This window comes from Spea bombifrons, chromosome 1 (assembly GCF_027358695.1).
Source record: "Spea bombifrons isolate aSpeBom1 chromosome 1, aSpeBom1.2.pri, whole genome shotgun sequence".
NCBI classification, from domain to species: Eukaryota; Metazoa; Chordata; class Amphibia; order Anura; family Pelobatidae; genus Spea; species Spea bombifrons.
The window spans coordinates 126,821,579-126,845,440 of record NC_071087.1 but is presented as its reverse complement, the minus strand read 5'-3'; the positions used below and the strand labels follow the sequence as shown (position 1 = coordinate 126,845,440).

Here is a 23,862-nt window from a genome sequence, read left to right as displayed (position 1 = left end):
TGCCATTATTAGAGGCACGGCCGTCTCCCGTGCTTAACACACGGAGGTCCTTTACACAGCAGCGCTCTGTCCCTTTAACCCCGCCGACCGCTTCCTGCCGCGCATGCGCTCTCCGCTTCTGCGCTTGTCATCATGGCGGCGCGGGGCCATGTGCAGGATCCGAACGACAGGCGCCTCAGGCCCATTTACGGTAAGTCACTAGGGTGTAGAGTCCGCGTAGGGGGCTACCGCGGTTACCGGAGAGTCTTATCACCCATATGGAGAGGGTGGCGAGTGTGGGAAACTCATGGGGTACTTACAGAAAGAGATAGGCCTGTAACCGGCCCGCCGGGTGGAGTGATGGCTGTCTCTGATGAATGGCGGCGGTGAAACACGGGGGTTTGGCGCAAAAGACGCTTGAGGACGCATCCTGACATTTACTGCGCACATCAGACATACTGTAAACATAGAAACATAAATATATATCTGTATACACGTATATCTGTGTGTGTATGTGTGTATATATAATGTCCATACTGGTGTCCGGGGGCACCCGTGTTTATGTGGTGTCTCCTCATACGGTGCGTGGCGAGCCATTTAGTCTGAAAGACTAAATTCCATTGTATGCAGTGGAAGTGCAGCAACCTGATGCCGGGTGCATTGGCCATTACTTGTCAGGATGTGTAGCTGCACAGGGGCAAGCCATGTAATGATCGAAGACTAGGGGCATGATGGGGTTAACTCTGACTCTTGGGGTGCATATAAAATGGATAGCCAGCAGTGTGCTATTTATACCCTGATGATTATTTGTATTGCCAAACTGTGCCCCTAGAGAACACTGCCTGAGAGTCATTCAGTTCACTTGCGTGGGTTGGGATTATTCCACCTGTGCTCAAGTAGGTGGAGTGTCATGATGGTTAAGAAGAACCTTGTGATTTCTATAATTCCTTTTTTAATTTGCCTATCGGTCCTTACTGACCCTCTAGGGATTACAACCTTTATCAGCCACTCTCATCATCCCCAGATACCGATAGTCTTTGGGCTTGGACCATTTTTGGCATTTTGTGATGCGTACGGATGGTTTTTGTGTTCCTAAAGTTCCTCTTGTGGTCCTGCATTTAAAGATGTGCATTATTTAGGATGTCTCGGTTGCCTAGGCAACCTTACTGAGGTTTATTCTGCTTCTTCTACCATCCATTTGGCGCTCTTTCATTAAGAAGCAGAAAATTATAGTAATTTTGTTCGCTATGTTTCATCTACTTTATACTCAAATACATCAGCTTTATAGATTATAGATCAGCTTCCCAGTTTACTTTATCTCATACCAGCCTCGTGTTGACAAATTATTTATGTTCTCTATATACAGTGTTACACAACTACCTAAAAGCTGTCACTTTTGAAACTTTGCATCACATTGATATGTAACTTTGTTTTATTGCGGCGTATGGAGTAGAACGGCACTTAATATATTTTCAGCATGACGTGTACTCTATTCATATTCTTGAGAAAAGTTAGTGCCCAAACTGATCGCTTACCTCTGAAAAGTGCCAGAGCGACTTTGACACAAAATCATGATGTCAGGAAAGAAAGCGGGGATTACTCTGTGAGTTGGGGAGACAATTTTGTAAACGTTCATTCTTGGCCTCTTATGGCTAAGAATAGGGCTATGGGCTTCATATTATCCTGGCCCGTGTGATAAAGGGTTAATGATGTCTTTGTTTAAACAGGTAAGTTTTTATATTCACGTCTGTGTTTTCTCAGCAGCTTCCCCAATCGCTGAAGTTTGAGACTAAACAGGGTTGGCTTTTTGTGGCTCAGATTCTGGAGTCTCTGACGATACAGTTTATGCTAAGTAGTAAATCACGAGTAATCATTGGATCTACTCCAGCGATGTTCTCAACTGATGATTCCATTTGCACCTAATATTTCTGTAACAAATACCCCCCCCCGCATTCTGTGTTTAGTCTATCAATTTTCTGCGCTAAATCGCTGTTATTTTTAGCTTTGATTCCATATTATCCATATGTGCCGATACCCTTATGGATCCCCTCCCCTTGTAATATACAAGTCCCCTGATCCTGATCTCCTTTTCTTCCAGTATATACTTTCGTTATTCTATATTAGCCCATGATATTAATATATTGCCCTCTGTTAATGTTTCTGGGATCTTAAAAATGGGCTGGGGAGAAAAGATTTGTAAACTCCGCCAGAGCAACACGTAGGCCTGTATTTCTAAAGTGTACGTAGTGTGTAGAACAGCTTGAATCTGCGCAGAAATAATGTTCTGCTCTCCCAGACCATCTACTGCAATTATACTCTTTCCAAAATGTTATAATCATGCCTTTTTAAAGAGGTTTATGCACTAATTGGGAAAGCTGACTGGAGAGCTTTGCAACTTGACCTTACTATTCCTTATAAGGGTTAAACCCAATGAGCTTCTGTGGAGGAAGAAGCATGACTGGCCTTCTCCAGAGTCTCTTCACCCATGGAGTTATGAATTGTTCAGGGAAGGGTTGGAATGTTGAGTAGATATTGTAATCTCGGCATCCATGGGAGAATGTTGGCTTTTAGTTATCCTTCCTAATCTTCTTTTCCAAGTATATGTAACAAAAAATATGATTCTTATACATTGTGATTGAATTGATAAGCGAGCTGTAAAGATAAAATGTGGATGTACTGGCTGACTTTTGTAAATCAGACGGTGTCACTTGGCTTTTACCGAGCTCACCTTTAGTTTATCTTAAACGTTGGTTTTGTTGCCAACGTCCAACACTGCGGTTTTATTGACCTTGGCTGGGTTCAAAGGTAAAGAGGAACGCTGCATGATCAGAAAAAAAAATATATTTATTTTAGAACACCAGGTGTACTCTTTATATTGTCTTTAACTGTGATTTTTTTTTATGTTTAATAATCTGGATGTCCTCTAATACTTTGTTCCTTCTAATGTAGATTATCTTGACAATGGGAACAACAAGATGGCGATCCAGCAGGCTGAAAAGTTGCTTAAGAAACATAAAGATCTGCACTGTGCCAAGGTATTATAAATATAAACTATGCTGTCCTGTATATTTATACACATGTACATTTTATGATGCCAGCAGAGATGGGGGCAGAACTGAGTAGACACCGTTTTTAGTTCTCATCCATAGCATAATGTGCTTATATAGAAGACAAAAATGCATCTGTTTTATCATCCTGTGTTGGCTAGTACTGCTTTTAAACCTGAATTAATTGGGATTCCCATGTGTGAGCTGTTCTAAATATACCAGGAGGTGTGCTTGGATCTTGCAGTGTTCCTCATATATAGTGTTGTAACTCCATTGTGTTCTTTCTTTAGGTGCTCAAGGCTATTGGGTTGCAAAGAACTGGAAAGCAAGAGGAAGCATTTGTTTTGGCACAGGAGGTAGCCGCTTTGGAGCCCACCGATGATAACTCTTTGCAAGCCCTCACCATACTGTACCGGGAGATGCATAGACGTAAGAATACACTGCTTCCGGTACACAATCTACGTCAGAGCTGCACGGCTCCGGTCTCTGAAGGCTGCAGACGGGCCGCAATGTGTGAATTTCCCAGCTTGAACGCACGCATATATATATACTTGTTTTCCGTCTAGGATACAGGGAATTCTCTACCTGTATCCGGTCCTTGGGGACTGGAGTTATTCAGCCCTAATCTACATGTCCTGAAGTTGGCAAATTTTAAATGGTTCTCCTTTGTAAAGCATATTAGAGACCGTATTATCAAACAGCAATCTGAACAAGTCCAAAGGAGATTCCCTGGTAGTGGACCGTAACATTATTTTGGTTTTTACTTCTGCTAAGCACTGGGGTAGGCAAGCATCTCCCTAATAATTTACATTTGGAAATCTTTATTTTTTTGCATATTTGCAGTATATCGGTAATCAGGAGATAAGTATGCTAGAAGATAATACTCATGGTCACCATTATGTTTAATGAGCCATTTTTCTACAGAAGCCTTTGTCCAGATTAGTTGTCAGATGCGGTCCCTTCGTTTCTAAGTCTGGATATATATATATATTTTTTTAATTTTATGATGTCTTAAATTAAATTGAACATTAATTATCACCTAAACAGGTTTTCATGGAGTGCAAATAAGCCGTGGATCGGCCTGCTCACCCAACCTGTAAATAAATTTCTTCTTAAAATATTTGAATGTGTTTATAAATGTCGATATTTCCATTGTTTTTTGTAAAAGTGGGCACGTCTCTTCTTTGTTTCTGTAGCGGAATTAGTCACTAAACTGTATGAGGCGGCTGTAAAAAAGGTCCCCAACAGCGAGGAGTATCATTCTCACCTTTTCATGGCTTATGCCAGAGTGGGAGAATACAAGAAAATGCAGCAGGTATGAAATTCTGTCCAACTATACATCCTCAGGCTCATTAGGTGGTAATTGCCGATATTTCTTTTCTGTTTCTATATTATTAATAATAATGATAATATTTCATTTCTTTTATATAGTGTCAAAACAATAACTGCTTGTTAGGGCTGTGTGTCTAATCATTTACACGTCTTGCACTGCAGGCTGGAATGGCTCTTTATAAAATTGTCCCCAAAAATCCATACTACTTCTGGTCTGTTATGAGCCTGATAATGCAGGTAAGAACCTTTTTTATTATTATTCATTTATAATTTTTATTTTAAGAAATTGCCCAGTGCTGCACTAATGCTCAATCTGTATGATGTGAGGCTGATGTCATGGGAGTACCTGTGCTTTGGATTCTCGATATGCAGCTCTGCCCTGACATCATGTGGCTGTGGATGAGATTACATGTAGTTTGAGATGTCGTGATGTTGGGTTAAGGCCTGCGTTTTGTCCTGGTATTTTGTTTAATTATTTTTTTTTTGTTATACACCCATGGAAGACCTTAATGTTACTAACAGACTTATAGTGTGATGCATCAAAGGGGTCTGTGGAATGGCTGTTACTTACCCAACACAATAAATAAGTTTTAAGCTTATGGTAGTATTTTACGTTATTGGGGATTTGCTCTGTACAGCAATAGCTTTTACATGGTATGTAGGGTAATCTCTTATAATGGGCATGTGATTAAAAAAAAAACAAAAAAAAAAACTGCGGGAAGTAAGAATTTTCTATGCTTCAATCCATCCAGTCTATTTCTGCACAAGATGAGAATCTCTCGAAAACAATGTTTCTGCCTTTGGCTGAGAGAATGGTGGAGAAGATGGTGAGAGAGGACAAGATAGAGGCTGAAGCCGAGGTAATGAGAATGTGTGAGTTTATAGAACCACTATGTTCATAGACTCATTTCTGCTGGCTGTGATTGCTGGTATTTGGTCAGTCTGTTTTATTTCCAGCTGTTATCCCATCAGCTGGTCTGTACTTCATAGCATGCTGCAAATTTATAGCTTAACTCCTTCAGTCCCGGGGGTTTTTGGTACCTCAAAGCCCGGAGCAATTTTGCCATTTTTGCGCTTTGTCGGTTCAGCGATTATTCTCTTTTCCTGTGAATAGTGTACCCATGTAAACTATATATTGTTTTTCAAGAAGAGATAGAGCTTTCTTTTGATACCATAGTTGGATGATTAGCTGGAAATTTAGAATGAGAAATTTTGTAAAAACTAGCTAAAATTAGAAAACCCCCCCTTTTTACATTTTTCCCTCTGAATCCTCACAAAATTAGGTAAAGTGATGGAAAGTCCCCTCCAAGTTTATCAATTCAGGTGTCCTGATTTCAGAAATACCTAATTTATATAGTTTTTCCTAATGGGCATTTTTTTGGACGTCCCGGTACGTCCATAGGGGATTGAAGGGGTTAATGTATTCTTTCAAGAAGCTACGGTGGTTAAGTGTGTCTTGTAATCATCTCCAGTAATGGTGTTTTTATTTTTTGGTTTTCATTATTAAAATGATATATTGCCCTAACATTACATTGGAGGTGGACTATGTGATTTATGCTATGTAAGTCAGAAATGAGCCCACTTCCAACTTAAGAAGATTAACAATTTCCGTTACTTTGAGTAAAAATCTATTTTTAAGGGTACATCCTTTTTAAGGGTAATTGATAGACTCGGTTGGGCAATAAATTCACTGTACTCCTAGTAGCAACCCGATGAAATAATTTCTACCTCAAGTCCTCCCTCGCCATGTCGGGCGATTTGCTCCTGATATCAGTTAGGCATCGGTGAGACCCATGAAGACTCACTACTACTCCTAGACATGCCAAGATTCCCCCTAATACTGCAAAGTTAATGTGGCGAGATTAAATACTTTTCCGCGCTGTTTTTTGCGGCATGGTAAATAACCATTAACGGGGACTGGGAAATGACAAAAAACACACACATCAAGATTTTTACATTTAAAAAACTAAAAAAAAAAAGAACTGTTTCATCCAAGGAGAAGTTGGCCAAAACACTTAAGATGCAATACCCCATCCTTGTTATTTGTCACCGGCAGGGAGACTTAATCATAACCATTGAAAACATTTACAGGTAACATTAAAAGAGAATATTAAAAATGTATGAAAAGATGTCTGATCCATTTGTATACCTTTTTATATGTATCTCTCTAAGGGAGACGTTTGGCCCACCAAAACTACTGTTGGGGCTGAGACGATTTATTTTTGGTTCCTCATCATTACTTTCAAAATCGGGAAATGTCAGATTTTCTTCTATAGACTATATGAAAGAAAACCTAATGTTTCCTTATTTTAGAGATATATCCTTCATATGTAATTATAGGGCATGCATAATATGCTGACAAAAACTTTTGTCATTGGAAACATAAAGGGGGGGAGATCGTGGTTGAACCAACATATATGGTAAAAATAACGAGCTCCTGTCTGTAGGGAGTGGTGTTCTTGAAAGAGTTAAGGGTAGTGGCTAAAAAGTAACCTGTATCTCCATATTGATACTTTCCTCTGCATGAGATATAGCTCACTGCAAGGTCTCCTTTCTCTGTCCAGTATGCGCTAAGAAGGAATTGAGTTTGCTGGCTTGCAGTTTCATCTTACCGATATTCCTTTACACTATGGCAGTCCCAACCCCAGTGAGTTTTTACTGCAGACGAGTCCTTTGAGTCTTTTATAACGCATAGTTACATTTGTCCAATTTCTGGAGTCTTCTGACTATTTGATCTATACGTTGTGTAGTGCCAGCTCAGAAGCACGGCCCTCGGTAATGCATAGTGAATTCGGTGCCATGAAACCACATCTCTTCTGCTCTAATAAATAAAGCCCCCTGTGCTAAAGTCTAGATACTGCTTTAATACTGTCAACACCAGCTGCTTCTCTTGCTCTTTTTCAGGTTGAATTGTATTATATGATTTTGGAGCGCCTAGGGAAACACGAAGAGGCTCTGGAGGTCATAAGAGGCAAGCTGGGAGGTATGGAAAAGGGAGAAATATGGAAGCTTTTATCCCTTTTTATACTGTCACAATTTAAGTATGCTATAGTATATGGGAAAAATCAGAGATGCTGGGGGTTGGTGTGTTGGTACAGTATTAAAGACTTAAAAATAAACTATTGTATTCTGTAATAAAAAAAATAATGGTTCTTTACTTTGGAAACTTGTAATTTCCAACAGCATTTTTACATGGATTGTCAACATGTCATGTATAGTGAGCGGGACCTTTGAGTGAGTGACTGCCATAAATTATCATTAGTGTCTGTTCACTGATTATATTGTAAAAGCCGTGGTGTTATGAATTAGTTTTTTTTTAATTTATTTTTTTATTTTATTTTTTTTATTGAAGCATATTGTCTTCCTTTGCCCTTTATATTAACTCCTGTTTCTGTTGCTACCCAGAGAAGTTAACAAGTGAGTTGCAGAGTCGTGAAAACAAATGTATGACGATGTACAAGAAGTTGAGAAAATGGCCGGAGTGCAATGCCCTCTCCAAGAGGCTTCTCTTAAAAAAGTGAGTCCTGGTTTCATGCTGTCATCTGTATTCTGTGAACTGGCTGGGTTGCGTAAAACACATGTTTTAATGTTTTAATTTAATTATTTTCTTAATGTACAGTCTAAAGGGATTGAGTTATGTAGTTATGAGAAGGATAGGGCTCCATGGCTCATGGTTAGTGATGGTGAGAGTAAGGGACAGAATGTTTTGTGATTGGGGTAGAGGGGTCAGTGTTGGGGTCCTTGAAGTGTGGCATAGGGTAGTGCAGACGTTTGCATTATTAAATCTTAGAGGATAGAGGGAGCCAGGATGTAGAAAGAATGATAGGATGAAGACGACTGTGGGGATAAGAACACGCTGAAGTCCGTATGGCAGCCATACTTGTTGTCTGTGGCAGCAGTGAAGGCTGGGAATCTAAATGTGTACTTGAAATAGCTTAATCTCTCAAGTGACACTTTTATGATGAGACGCACTGAAAAATATATACTTTATCTCAAAAAAACGTTTCTATTGAAATTCTTGAAAAATAGCTCTAATTGTATTGGCTACATCTGATATAAAACGTGTACAGTGCATAAAACACTAACTCGTGGGTAACAATCTGACCACCCCTGCTTAATGTGTACTTCTCTCCTTGCTGTAGCTCAGATGACTGGCAGTTCTATCTCTCCTACTTTGATTCCCTCTTCTACCTTGTTGAGGACGGGTGGACACCTCCAGCACAAGAGCAGATGTAAGTCACAACATGTTATAGCATATTGGTGCATTAATACGCAATTGTGACATTGTTAGTGTTACCATACAAAAGCTACATAACTGTCTTTATCTGGAGTGGGTTTACATGTACCCGGGTACCTCCAGCTTGTCTCGTGTTATAGAGGGAGACGTCGCACTGCACAACATAATGATCTTTCCCGTAGGTCACTGGAAGGCGATCTGGACTACACGTTAGAACAGGCGGCCCAGTTTGTGGAAGGACAGATAGCAGCAGAATCCAAGAGCCAACGCCAGCTCCGAGGGCCGCACCTAGCCAAGCTGGAGTTAATAAAACGTCTGCGAAAGAGAGGGTGTAATAATGAGTACAAGCTGGGTAAGTGAAAGGAACCCAGAACTAAACTATTTTATTGATGTCTCTCTAGAAAGTAGAATTTATGTAGCCATTATTTAAAATGTATACCTGTTAGTATGATGGGCTTTTTTGTAGTGTTTTTTGCTTGTAATTTAATATTGTACCTGCAATTGTAGTCTAGTTATTAGATCCCAATAGCAACATTAAACAGATTGGTTGTATGGTTTATAGATGAGATAATTGTTAGTAAGCGCCCTTGAAATGTAATGGCTCTTGATTGTCTTCTACTTTGTAGAAGATAGCAGGGATGCTGACTATATCTTTCTTGCTGTTGTGTATGGCGAATGAATTGTGTCCTTTGTGCAGGAGACCCAGAAGACCTGATGTTCCAGTACTTCGTTAAGTTTGGAGACAAACCATGTTGCTTTACGGACCTCAAGATCTTTATAGACCTTCTCCCTGGCAGCCAACACATGAGTGTAAGTACAAACCTCACAGCTTGAACTGGCACAGTGCAATGTGATTATCGTGGCTTCTTTGTAGGATTGTCTTCTGGTTCGGCAGATATGTACCCACTTGGTGTAACCAGATCTTGAATTGCATGAAACTAGCGGGATGATGTTTGAATTAAACACGTTTTCAGATTCTGTTAAGCTGTTATCTTCCTACATCATGTTCATTTGTGAGATATCCATCGCTGTTCCAATGTCCTACCTTTCTTAATGGAAAGATTACTCTTGGCTAATGACTTTCACCTGCCACAGCTGGTCTGTTTTTGCGAATAGGATGCCATTTGAGGCAGATGTGTCCCTGGTATATCATTTTCCTTTGATACAATATGTAGATTTTTAAATGTACAGATTGTTCTTTCTCTAAACTTGGAAGGGTGGGTTTTTATGTATATACCATAGTGGAGTCCTCTAAAAATCTCTATTTTTTTCCTGCAAGGAGGACTGGCTTACTGTTTAGAAGAAGAAGTCCTAATGTTAAACTCGATAGTCACCGACTTAGATGTAACACAAAAAAAGCGTACATCATGCTGTGTCAGCTCTGTAATTCCTCTAAAGCAGGCATGTCCAAAGTCCGGCCCACGGGCCAATTGCGGCCCGCGTTCCGGACTGATACGGCCCCCCAAGTGAGCCACGGGACTTGGCGTCATCAGCCGGCGCAGGGAGAAGGAAAGCGCGAGATTTGGGCTTTCCTTCTCCCTGCGCCGGCACACACAGCCACAAGGGCATATGATGAAGAAATTGTGTAGGGGAGGGTTAGATTTCAACCTTCATCTACAGTAACTTTAAACAGGGTTCATGTTTGACTGTAGACGAGGGTTGAAATCTAAACCTCCCCTACACAATTTCTTCATCAGATGCCCTTGTGGCTGTGTGTGCCGGCGCAGGGAGAAGGAAAGCCCAAATCTTGCGATCTCGGACGTCGCTAGATTTGGGCTTTCCTTCTCCCTGCGCCGGCACACACAGCCACAAGGGCATCTGATGAAGAAATTGTAGGCAGTGGCGGAACTACCGGGGTCGCGACTGCGACCGGGCCCTGGAGTTCTGCCAGTCAGGGGGACCCAAGGGGTGCCGAGCGGTTGCTGAAAACGACCGCTCGGCACCTCTTGGGCCCCCCTGACTGACAGAAATCCAGGACTCCTCTGCTCGCTGCTGCTGCCTCCGCCGCCGCCTGCCTCTGCACTGCCCAGAGTGCAGTGCTGGAAGCGTGAGGCGTTTGTCTCGGGTGCCGGCGCCTCACGTGAGAAGGAGGGGTAGGGAGGGAGAGGGGAGATTGTGAGAAGGGGGTAGGGAGGGAGAGGGGAGATTGTGAGAAGGGGGGGTAGGGAGGGAGAGGGGAGATTGTGAGAAGGGGGGGTAGGGAGGGAGAGGGGAGATTGTGAGAAGGGGGGGTAGGGAGGGAGAGGGGAGATTGTGAGAAGGGGGGGTAGGGAGGGAGAGGGGAGATTGTGAGAAGGGGGTAGGGAGGGAGAGGGGAGATTGTGAGAAGGGGGTAGGGAGGGAGAGGGGAGATTGTGAGAAGGGGGGGGTAGGGAGGGAGAGGGGAGATTGTGAGAAGGGGGGGTAGGGAGGGAGAGGGGAGATTGTGAGAAGGGGGGTAGGGAGGGAGAGGGGAGATTGTGAGAAGGGGGGTAGGGAGGGAGAGGGGAGATTGTGAGAAGGGGGGTAGGGAGGGAGAGGGGAGATTGTGAGAAGGGGGGGTAGGGAGGGGAAGGGGGGGTAGGGAGGGAGAGGGGAGATTGTGAGAAGGGGGGTAGGGAGGGAGAGGGGAGATTGTGAGAAGGGGGGTAGGGAGGGAGAGGGGAGATTGTGAGAAGGGGGGGTAGGGAGGGAGAGGGGAGATTGTGAGAAGGGGGGGTAGGGAGGGAGAGGGGAGATTGTGAGAAGGGGGGGTAGGGAGGGAGAGGGGAGATTGTGAGAAGGAGGGGTAGGGAGGGAGAGGGGAGATTGTGAGAAGGGGAGGTAGGGAGGGAGAGGGGAGATTGTGAGAAGGGGGGGTAGGGAGGGAGAGGGGAGATTGTGAGAAGGGGGGGTAGGGAGGGAGATTGTGAGAAGGGGAGGTAGGGAGGGAGAGGGGAGATTGTGAGAAGGGGGGGTAGGGAGGGAGAGGGGAGATTGTGAGAAGGGGGGGTAGGGAGGGAGATTGTGAGAAGGGGGGGTAGGGAGGGAGAGGGGAGATTGTGAGAAGGGGGGGTAGGGAGGGAGAGGGGAGATTGTGAGAAGGGGGGGTAGGGAGGGAGAGGGGAGATTGTGAGAAGGAGGGGTAGGGAGGGAGAGGGGAGATTGTGAGAAGGGGAGGTAGGGAGGGAGAGGGGAGATTGTGAGAAGGGGGGGTAGGGAGGGAGAGGGGAGATTGTGAGAAGGGGGGGTAGGGAGGGAGAGGGGAGATTGTGAGAAGGGGGGGTAGGGAGGGAGAGGGGAGATTGTGAGAAGGGGGGGTAGGGAGGGAGAGGGGAGATTGTGAGAAGGGGGGGTAGGGAGGGAGAGGGGAGATTGTGAGAAGGGGGGGTAGGGAGGGAGAGGGGAGATTGTGAGAAGGGGGGGTAGGGAGGGAGAGGGGAGATTGTGAGAAGGGGGGGTAGGGAGGGAGAGGGGAGATTGTGAGAAGGGGGGTAGGGAGGGAGAGGGGAGATTGTGAGAAGGGGGAGTAGGGAGGGAGAGGGGAGATTGTGAGAAGGGGGAGTAGGGAGGGAGAGGGGAGATTGTGAGAAGGGGGAGTAGGGAGGGAGAGGGGAGATTGTGAGAAGGGGGAGTAGGGAGGGAGAGGGGAGATTGTGAGAAGGGGGAGTAGGGAGGGAGAGGGGAGATTGTGAGAAGGGGGAGTAGGGAGGGAGAGGGGAGATTGTGAGAAGGGGGGGTAGGGAGGAAGAGGGGAGATTGTGAGAAGGGGGGGTAGGGAGGGAGAGGGGAGATTGTGAGAAGGGGGTAGGGAGGGAGAGGGGAGATTGTGAGAAGGGGGGGTAGGGAGGGAGATTGTGAGAAGGAGGGGTAGGGAGGGAGAGGGGAGATAGTGAGAAAGGGATAGATGTGGTATGCCTTTGCATAAAATAGTTAATTTGCATTTAATTTTAATGGTTCAGAAAATGTCAGGCAAAATGGTCAGCCCTCGCACATGTTCACTTCATCAAATCTGGCACTCTTCGAAAAAAGTTTGGACATGCCTGCTCTAAAGGAACCGGCTGGCTCTTCATAATGCATAGTCAAATGTTTCTTCGTCTGCAACACGCTTTCAACTAGGTGATAAACCCCTTTTTATAGCAAGCATGTGTTAAATTACACAAGAAAATGAAGTACACATACTTAACATCCCTCTTACGTTTGCAGTTTATAAACCGATTGCTGGGGTCGTTACAACTTACTACAGTGGCTGCAGGTGAACTCGCGTTGCCAGAAGACATCAAGGCCTTGCAGAGACATCTGTGTGTCGTTCAGCTCACCAGGCTGCTTGGTATTTACCACAAGATGGACAAAGCCCAGAAGCAGGAGGCCATACGCGAGATGACCGCACGATACAGGCATGGGCTAGTGTTTGGTGAGTAACTTTGTTCTGGCAATCCTTTCTGTTTTCATGGCAGGTGATGAAATCTTGTCTTTTCAGTTGGACCAGTCTGGTCCCAGTTTAAGTCTCCAGATCAGAGAGATTGTTTCTGTTTAGGGCAGCACTCTATATAAAGATCGTCTGTGCGTCTTATAACTGCCTTTATTTTCACTTACTCCGACAGGGAAGTCATGTCTGAAAACAGAGCTGCAGTTCTCAGATTACTACTGTCTCGTAGGAGCTCACATGCTTCTGGATCTATGGATGGATGGCAAGTATATTAACAAATGCATGTCTCTGTCTTAGACTGCTAGACACAGAAATGTCTCCATTGAAACGACTTTGACTTCAGTGTTAAAGTATTAATGGCTCGCAATTGTGAGTTTATGGCCATACATAGTGATTTTCTAGAGGGTTTAGGCTTTCCTGGAGCTTTATATAGGGTTGGGTGAGCCGAGCAAGGTGACAAACTCAACTTGTTGAGCCAACACTTCTCACTGATTAGTATGCTTTAACCATTCTGGTGGGGGTGAACATGGCCTTGACTTGAGGTTTTCAGGGACAAGTTTGTCTTTCCTGTCCATTGTTTTATGGATTGTCCTTGTTAACAGGTGAAGAGTGGGCTGTGTGGCATTGCTTAACTCTGTTAGAAGAAGGGTTAAATAACAGCTCATCAAATGCTCAGTTTAAACTGCTACTCATTCGGATTTACTGCGCCCTGGGGGCGTTTGAACCCGCAATGGAGCTCTACTCCAGCCTTGACGCGAAGCACATTCAGCACGACACCATTGGGTGAGTCTTATATACATACGTGTCCTGCTTTGTATAATTTACAGCCTTTTTATCTCCTGAAGAGACCCAGCGAGCTCCGGCAGGTGGCATTCACCTTATTGGCAGCCTGGGGCCAGGAAATAGATTTATACCCAGCTTATCACCGCCATGCAGGGCCGATGCAGACTGGACCATGCCAACAATAGGCAGCAGCGAGTAACCGTTGTTTAGGGTCCTTTCGTTAAATCTTTATGATTAACACCCACCAGCTCAGCGTTATGCCTCACGCTTTCCAAATTCCAACATAGTTAACCACAGCTAGTGTATTAGAAAACATTATAATTGTCAAAATTGATTTCTTGCGTTTCTAGCAATATCTGACGGGTACATAGCTATGGACTAAAATTCCCTTTAATCCTTATAAGAAGCTAAAGGAATGTTAGTTATTTGTCCATAGTGGATTACATCATTGGAAAACATTTTCCTGAGGCTGCAAGGAGGCGGAAGTAGATTCCTAATCTTTCTAACCTCACTGTGGATGGTACATGCAAAGCCTTTAACCATGAATAGGCAGGTTGACAGAGCTAAGGTTGAGAAGGACTTGTGTCATATTCTGCAGGTACCTGCTGACCCGTTTTGGAGGACCCTTGGGTCACTACACAGCTGCGTCTCAAGCCTGCAACGCTGCTCTAAGGTTTTTCCACTCCAACCAGAAAGATGTGCGTATACTTCATTTTACCTTCTATGTGTACGTGAAAGATCAGTCACGTTCTGACATGTTCTGTTTTATTTTGCAAACATTCTTGTTACATGTATTCTATATAAAACTGGTAAATCTTCCTGATTTGGGGGTACAAACTGTCCTTTTGTTAAGAGGGGACCAAGTACGCGTTTGAGGAAATGGCCATTTATATATTATTACCACCATTGATGATGTTTAACTGTGTATAATGATTTAATCAGAGCACAAAAACAACTTATCACTTATAGTTTTGAATGACTTTATTGCCACAGGAGCCCAAAAAGCTTTTTAAATTTGTGTGGTTTGGTTTGAGTGACTGAAAAAAAGTGATCCTCTTACAGTTCTTTTCTGAACATGTTTGAACACTCAATTAATGTTTTTGGTAAGCTGGCACATTATGTCCAAATATTGGCATTGGGCGCATCTGACTGGTATTATATGCTTTTATTAATTTTTTTTTTTAATGCTGTGGCACTATTTGTGGTATTTTGCAAATGCTTTAACAAGGGGCTTAACAATAAAATTAGATTGTATGTAAAGGTTGGTGACCATGCCCTCTTGAGATATATTATCAATTTAATAGAGAGGTTATTCGTGCTTGTGCTCATCCACGGTACATTGATTGTATTCTGGGAATGTATGTTTTTGCATGGCTGGCTCTTTAGGGAACACCTGTTTCATTTCTACTTTAAAATTCCCATAAACAGCCCTGGATTTGGCTAGTGGTTTGCTAATCACGTAAAGTTTATGCTTTTAAGCTTTGTTTAGTTCTTATTTTAACAGATGAGTGTGTCGGAAACTATTGTTTTGTGATTTTTAATAATCAACTATTTCTGCCTTATCCTACCCAGACCTCAGAATATATCATTCAAGCATACAAGTATGGGGCATTTGAGAAAATCCCAGAATTCATTGCTTTTAGAAACCGGCTGAATAACTCTCTTCACTTTGCACAAGTGCGAACCGAACGAATGTTACTGGACCTGTTTCTTGAAGCCGATATGTAAGATTCAACTCTGTTTCATCAACACCTGCTGCTTTAATAATCAGACTGGTTCTTGCAACCCATAATTTATTAAGTCCTGAAAATGGTGGCATGATGGAATATGGTGGAGCCACTGCCAGAGTTTTAGGATTTCTCCAGCATATGTAATCATTCTGTATAGACTTTTTTTCATAATGATGCCATCACTGCCGTAGACAAGGTGTGGAAAAGCTCTGACGTTGGCCATTGTGTAGCCGAACCTTATACATTTAGGATTTAGGCATAGCTAGGAACTCTCTTGGTGGTGTCCAGCCATAGAGTTGTCAATGTGGCTCTTTCACGGCCCCTCCTTTGAATGACACAATGGGGTTTATTCACTAAAAGGAAAATTTTGTAGGAGCCATTACGGTTTTAACTCCCTTCACTGTACATTATGACGGCTAACACAGACAGGTTTGTCCAGCAAGAAGGTCTGAGCTAGCCCCGCATAATTCAGAGCTAGGATACTTTGATGTAATCTCCCTGATTTAACTATACATTACACAGGGCCAGCTAAGCTCTTCCTGCATCATTGAGGTTGTACCTTCGTAATGTATTGTGAATAGACACCATAAATGCTTGCAAAATCTGGTGCCGCGATTAAGCAGAAAAATATACTTTTTAATATATATGGCATATTTGTATAATGACGCCTTCCCTTTAGTATGGCTTTAAGTCTTTGTTTCTGGCTGTTGCTCGTCTCTGATTTTTCACTTTTTTGAACCGTTCCAGTAGCTTAGAAGAAAATGTAAAATCCATGAGCCTGAGTCCAGAAGAGGATGACATTCCATGGAAGGATCTTCGAGATAACCGGGACCTGACCGTTCTCTTTAATTGGGATCCAACGGACAGGTACGTTCGGGGAACAGATGGAGCTCCGTTTAGAAGGTCTCTGTACTGGTTCTTGTGGCCTCTATTGTATCATGAAGTACAAAAGCAAAAGTGTATTGGCACCCAGAAAACTCTCCAGAATGTATTACTTACACTTTTTTTGTTACAGAAACATTTCTGATGAGCATAGGCAGCTTTCCCTGGAGGAAGAGCGCATCTGGCTGCTGATCAGGTCATTAACATTACGGTTGGCTTGTGGACTGCCTACAATAAGCCATTCACCTGAGCCCAAGAATTCTGAGAAGAGTACGGAAAATGGCGTCTCCTCCAAAATTGATACTGTTCGAGCCTTATTAAAACAGTTTGAAGTGGCGGTGAATTCAGGCATGGAGTTTAATGAGAGAAAAATCAAGGTATGATTTTTTTTTTTAAATGCCGTAACCAGTACATGTCAAAATGGAAGATAGTTGGGGCTGTGGTGGCTTCAGTTGCCTTCCAAAGGCGGCTAAATTTATTTAAAATTGGCCACCACTAGTGGTCAGAACTACAATGGTGCTTAGGGCTGTTCAGTGTAAGCTTTTTACTCTTAAATTGTACAAATATTAGTAAACTATTGCCTGCTGCTACGTGCCAAACTAGTTTCAGTATAGCCGTTTCAGCCGAGATGTTTATAGATTCAGATAATTGTCAGCCCGATTAGCAGTTTGTGTTTCCCAGGCTCGTATTTTAAATCACCTACCCCCCACGCACACCACTTGTATTTTTATTTTTACAGTATCCGTTCATTGGTCCTCCTGCATCTCGGCTGAATGGATTCCTAGCAAGCGGCAGCTGCCAATGTCAGACAGGAGCTTTTCTGCTTGTGAACGATATTTACGATTTGGACACAAACGGTGTAGGTGAGTGAAATTCTGGGGGAAAAAAATCTATAATACAAGAAATACATCTTTCCAGTATTCATTGAGAGATCGCCGTTTACCTTTTCTTCAGCTATCCAGGCAGCGCACCATTCCATGAGACTGAAAGAAGAAGAAATATTTTTTCACATTAAATAATTCGCATATGTCATCAACCAGTCCTTTCATTCTTGCTTCAAAATGCTTTAGTGCTCTTTTTATAGCGCTGTTTGTAAGTGGTTTGAGTCCATGGTTTGCTTATAGGAACTAAAATATCAACATCAAAGCATTGATGTATTTGAAATGAGTTGTGTCCCCTAGGTCAAACTCTTGAGTAGACGTTGTGTTTAGGGCCACCGACCTGGCTTCCTGCGTACAATGGCTGCAGGAAATAACTAATGAAATCAACACACACCCGTTCTCATTGGATTATTCCAAAACCTGTTGTAAAGGAACAGCGTATCTAGGTCGAACAAAAATCCGGAAGGAGTTCTGTAAGGCCTCTTTCTTGCAAAACTGGACATAGATTCAGGTGTTAATAATCCCCTTCAGTTAAACGTGTTCTCAGATCTGGATTATACATTGAATTCAATTGTTTCTTTACATTTCTTTTAATTTTTGGTTCTTATTTTTCAACCTTCCAGAGGATACCTCTGGCATCCAAGAGAAAATCGGGAACAAGTTAAAATCTTCTCTGGAACGTTTAAAAGGTAAAACTCGTTATGGTGTCATTTTTATAAACCGTGGTGACTGAGTTTCTGGATGCTCACAATACCTTTTGTGTTTAGATCTTTTTAACCAGTGTAAAGGAGACTTGATTGACACCCAAGGAGGACACTGCAGAGCTTTCCCTCGCGTTATAGAAAACTTGGTCTTCTTTGTTGAGGTCAGTTTATGGATTTTATTGGAAGGTTCTTTTCAACTTCTGAGCTTGTTGGCAGTTTTAAAGTGTCCTGAATTTTGCTCACGTTTTCTCAGTCCCTCAAAATATTGTTAAATGTATTTCTATTAGACCAAAAAACATTTTTCTATACCCGTTTAGTAATATGAAATGCAATCCTCTTGATTGTGGGATCAAGCATTTTTTTTTTGGTAATTTCCTTCCAAATGCGTGAGAGCACTAAGCCTATTGTGTACAATCCCTGAACTGTATATACTGAAAACAGAGCTCTGTTAGTCGCTGACCGTAGCATGAAAATACATTAGTATGGTCTACAGTAGATGTATATTCACGCAACTGAAATAAGTGTTCTTGCCTTCTATATCAGACCATCTCTATATGCCTTTGGGTATCGGGCTATTTTGTGAGTGTCCTCCGGCCTTTCAAATCAACTCTGCAAAAAAAGAAGAAGAAGAAAAAAGAAAGTGGGGCCACAGTGAGTACACCAGTTCCGGGCTTCTTGCATTTCAGCCGTCCACTCTTTAATTCCATTATCTAGGCCTCTGCTTTATGAACCACTTGGGGAGATTGTAGATTTTCCTTGTTACGCTACTGAGGCCTGTGCCTAGTTGATTATAGATATGTAGATATGTGTGTGTGAATAATAGAGAGAAATACAAATGTATGTATGTTCTATCTCTATGGAAGCGGTTGTAACCTCTTTGCTGTTAATCCCTCAGCCTCCAGTATTTACCAGTTTCCAGGAGTACACTACTGGCATTCATACTCTATTATCCAATGCAATAGACCATCTAAGAGGACTGGAGATCTCGCTGACCACACTGAAACTTGAAGAGCTCTCATTGGATAACGTAATATTTTCAGAGGTAAATATTTTGATTTATATCACGTTTGACCAAAATCGCACAGATATAGTGTCATGGTGCATACTAAAGATTGAAAGCTAAGCTGAAAAAGTTTTATGTTGGCAAGACTGTGTAGTAGGCTTTGTCTAAACATGCATTATAATATTCGGAGCAGAGCAAAAATATCGACCGCTTAATCACGTATATACACACACATAACGTGTACAGTGAGTTGGAATAAGGCACATTTGAGACATCAAAACATTCATACTTCTGTAAGTACGATACTGCTTCATGCCATCAACAATGGATCGCACAGTAGAAAGAAGAGTGCATACAAAATGGAGTGGCAGGAAAGAAACTTCTCCGCTCAGTCTTCAAGTTTATTTTCCACCTGCATAACTTTCCGTAGAGAGAGGTCTCCTGTGATTGTCCATTCGTCTGTCAGTCTGCTTGATACCATGCTAGACCAGACAGTCTCTGCTGACGCTTTATGGTGTCCTAGAATGTACTTCATACTCTGAGCTTATTGATCGTCCTAGAAGACCTGAAGTCTAGTTTAATTTCCTCTGTCTGGTCGTCCTTCACGAATGTTATAATGTCCAGATAAAACCAACATGTAATCCAGATTTAAGGGATGGAGCTGTTCCACTCATCCCATTTCAGACTACTCCAGAGTCCTACTCGCACAGTTGCACACAAAGAAGGCCCTCCGCAACGTTGACAATCCTTGTGTGACCCTTAGAAGGCTCCTTGTAATAATAATAAATGTTGAGGTTTGATTTGGATAACTAGGAAAGACCTTAAAGCAGATTTCCCCACTTGTACTAGGCGCATCGCTAAGGCATCATCGGAAAACTTGCATGAATTAGAAACCTAGAAATATAGAAAGTGACGGCAGATAAGAACCAGCAGGCCCATCCAGTCTGCCCAACCTCTGAGTACTTTCCTTTTAGTACCTGCCCTTATCCTATATCTAGCTTGATCTTATGCCTATCCCATGGCTATTCCATGCGTCCACTACCCTTTCCGTAAAGTAATATTTTCTGATGTTACCATTAAACCTTTGCCCCTCTAGTTTATGGATATGTCCTCTTGTTGTGGTAGTATTTCTCCTTTTAAATAAACTATCTTCCTTTACCTTGTTGATTCCCTTTAAGTATTTAAATGTTTCTATCATATCCCCCCTGTCCTGTCTTTTTTCCAGGCTATATAGGTTAAGATCCTTTAACCTGTCCTGGTAAGGTTTATTTTGTAATCCATAAACCATTTTAGTAGCCCTTCTCTGCACTCCAACATGTTCTCCAACATTTCTATATCCTTCTGGAGATACGGTCTCCAGTACTGTACACAATACTCCAAGTGAGCTCTCACCAGTGATCTGTACAACGGCATGAGCTCTTCCCTCTTTAAAAAATTCTCATAATACAATCCAAGACAAAATGAGTTGTCTGTTTTCTGAATTTTGTTGAGTCTACAAAATGAAATGCTAATTCTTAATGCCTAGGGGCCTGTGTAATCTTAATGAGCCAGTAAGCGTGTAAATCCTGTTGGGGGTGGGGGGGCATTCCTTTTGTTAATTTTGTGTCTGCCTGATGGATGCAATGTGACTGTTTTACATGCAGAATTACCTCCCCGAGGTGTTTTCAGGTGATAATAATCACTCAGTTTGGTGTTAGCAAAATAATCTGTTACAGAGCTCTTAAATTATACTTTGCAATATTTCTAGTAGACCATGAGTTCTCTGACACTTGTGGATCGTCTCCTGATGACAAAGCCAGTAGAGTTAGTGGGGACACTGATTTACTCACAGACTAACAGCAAAATATAGGACAAATCTTTTTTTTGTTTCTCAAACATGTCCCCATGTTTTATTTGAACCCTGCCAATTCAATTTACCCCATCAAACGATATATTTTTGAAAACTAGACAATATGTGTTCGGCAACATCTCCGAAGTACACTGATTACCCCCCCCCCCCCATGCATGGGTTAGTATAACCCATACATTTAAGAAGTGCTCCTTTTTGTTTCCCTTCATTTTGACATCTGGTCAATCTGCGCCTAGACCAATTGAGTTTACCCCATTAAACCACTTATATATTTTTAAAACTAGACTCCCCATGAGTATTTGAAATGCTAGTATTTGAAATTTCCATGCCAGGATTTTTGGGAAGATACAGCACTTATTTTAGCACTTGCTCATAAAAAAATTTTTGGAAACTTGTTTGTTTTTTCTTTTTAATGGACTGTTTTAAATCTTGTGAGACACAATCTTGCAATGACGCTTGTGACTGTTTAAGTTTAGGAGGCTGTTTAAATCTGGTGTCTGTGGCCATATTGTATATGGTGGAAGTTTAGTCCCCGGGGAGGGGCCACATGGGGTCCCTGGAGCAGATTTCGGTGCTGCTGAATGCCTTGACACTGAGGCATTACAGCAACGCTGTTTAAGTGAAGAAAGCAACTGTTGATCGCTTTCTAATCGTATTGAATGCCATGACGTGTCAGGCACATCGTTGGTCGTTAACTGACCGTCTTTTCATGGCGTGACTGGCACGTCATTGATGGTTTAAAGCATGTTATTGAATATGGTTATATTGATAACTGGAAGCAACAAGGCATACTGGATTGTGAATAGTGACTTTCATGGTCACACTGAATCTTGAGTTGTGGGTCCTATCTTTTTATTGGGCCACCATAGAAAGATTAAGGGTTGCACAAGCTTTTAGATGGAATGGGAGACTGTGTTAAGGGGGGGCTCTTTAATACATGTAACATTTACAAGGGATAGACATTGGTTAAGGGGATTAACATGAAGCCATAATCCATGATGTGACCCATGGAACAGACAGATGGTCACTTGGCCTTTTACTGAATACAGCCAATAAAGAATTATCCCTCCTACTTTGTTCTGACAATTGTCTATGGGATTGCCTTCAAATTGGCAAATTAGATACCTTTTTGATTGTTTAAAACCTACATTTCGCTTTGTCTTTACAGGATGAAAAGAAGTTTACAAAGTTGGCCATGGACAGGGTTCAAAACAGCTACCTTCATTCCCTTCAAGAAGTTGGGGAGGTTTTGAAAAAAAGACTAGAAACTGTCAAGAAGCTAAAAATCTAGAATGTGAACACAGACCTTACACATGACAATATTGTGAGCTCTTCGTGGCCATCTTAACCTTAATCCAAAACTTCCTGAGAAAATGCATGAAGGACTAAAATCATCAATTTTTTTAGGTGTGAAAAATGAATTATATACAGCAGAATTAAATTATTGTACATAACCTAGAAGCAGAACCCATGCTTTGGGCTTGACCACTTTTTATATACGTTCATAGACCTGCTGCAACAGCAAGAATTCTTTGCTTTTTGACCTCAAACTCTGTAGATGCAGCAATAGACATCAGTTTAGTCTTGAAAAAGGCTGTTTCATGGACACTTTGCTCCCTTTTATAAGGATCTGTCATTTGTACACATTAGGACACCTAGCTCTGCTGCTTATTATTATTATTATTATTGTCTTTATTTTTTTTTGCTCTGAGGATAGTTTTTGTTTTCTTTGCCCATCTAAACTGGTTTGTATTTTAACTCCTTTGAAGTGCAAGTGAAGATATCCCAAGCCTGATCATGAATTGTCAATAAGGCTTTAGGTCCCTAGGGTTCATCAGTTGCATCAATATTTAACTTCATGCCAGCTGAAATAAGTTCAAGATGGACTACATACTCATGTATTTTATTTAAAGAAGTTCTAATTAGAGCGACATGGTTCTTGTGTACTAAGCATGTCCTGTATGTTCTAAAACCTTAAGCCACTTTCACATAAAAGCACTGTTTTAAACCCTTTAAATGAGCATCCAGGTCCTCTATCCTCCAGTATCCTTGATCTGCCGTTTCTACAACAACTGACCACCTACTCCATTCATCTGGCTAGACTTTGTTTCCACCATGTGGTCTGATTCCAAAATCAGTTCCCCATTTTGTACGCTTATTTATGGAAAGCTATAATTCTCAAAAGTTCTCCTATTTATAGTTCTATATGAAACACATGGAACCTGTGTGTAAAGCAATGCAAATTGAGCGCTCTATTACGTTAAATTAACCAGCAGAAGAAATGGAAGTATTTTTAGTCTCCTGATGCCTGAGGTTTCAAATTCTTATGAATCCTTTATCTGCTATACATTCTTCACAAAGTGTATGTAAAGTTCCAGATTCTGACAATCAGGGCATTGTCGTATCGCATGAACTCATTTTGTCAGTAATGCTAGGTGGTTGAGAGAGGTATTTTTAAAATAAAAACCTATGTAATAAATGTATTCATGACTTTTTTTGTTCTTACCATTTAAAAAAGCACCCAGATAGTATTTTCCTGCTGGGTATCTTCGTATAAAAATAGGTCCAAACTTGCAGTACACATTTTTTGAGGAGGATATGTAGTTTAGAGGTGAAAAATACAATAAGTGCAAAAATGTTTATAATTTTAGCCTTGGGTATTTTCTAGTTATTATTATTATTATCTTAGTTGTATTGATACAATGATATTTGGCCAGGAGAGTTGGACATATTGTGATAATGTCCTGCACAGTGTATCTCAGTCGTGGCTTTCAAGACATTTCACATCATGTAGAGCCAAGTCCTTCTTGAAGCATAACTTAGGCCAAGTTAAGCCGATACATGATGAAGGCTCTGCTCTCCATCTAGAGGGAGCTATGTGCCTTAATTATATCGAATTTACCTATTTCACATTTGTAGCTCTGCTATCCTTGTGATTATTCTGGGTTATGTGAGTTGTAAACAATTATTTTAGAGGCTTAAAAGCTGATCTGCTGTCTCTGAATGTACAAGCGAAGCTACTGAAGAACAAAGATAAAATCCTCATTA

The 23,862-nt window shown here is 41.8% G+C and overlaps 1 protein-coding gene across 1 annotated transcript; it reads left to right on the top strand.

The window, feature by feature from the left end:
• Positions 1–119: 119 nt before the first annotated feature.
• Positions 120–22,275, top strand: NAA25 (N-alpha-acetyltransferase 25, NatB auxiliary subunit). The gene is made up of 24 exons (XM_053473181.1): positions 120–190; positions 2,929–3,014; positions 3,317–3,455; positions 4,223–4,341; positions 4,521–4,595; positions 5,111–5,218; positions 7,263–7,341; positions 7,764–7,875; positions 8,501–8,590; positions 8,778–8,947; positions 9,293–9,405; positions 12,760–12,967; positions 13,158–13,244; positions 13,585–13,765; positions 14,364–14,463; positions 15,338–15,489; positions 16,243–16,362; positions 16,511–16,754; positions 17,117–17,240; positions 17,882–17,947; positions 18,026–18,123; positions 18,506–18,613; positions 18,858–19,004; positions 21,983–22,275. Exons 1-24 carry the CDS (start codon positions 133–135, stop codon positions 22,103–22,105), a joined length of 2,907 nt encoding a protein of 968 aa, XP_053329156.1. The 5' UTR covers positions 120–132; the 3' UTR covers positions 22,106–22,275.
• The last annotated feature ends 1,587 nt before the right edge of the window (positions 22,276–23,862 follow it).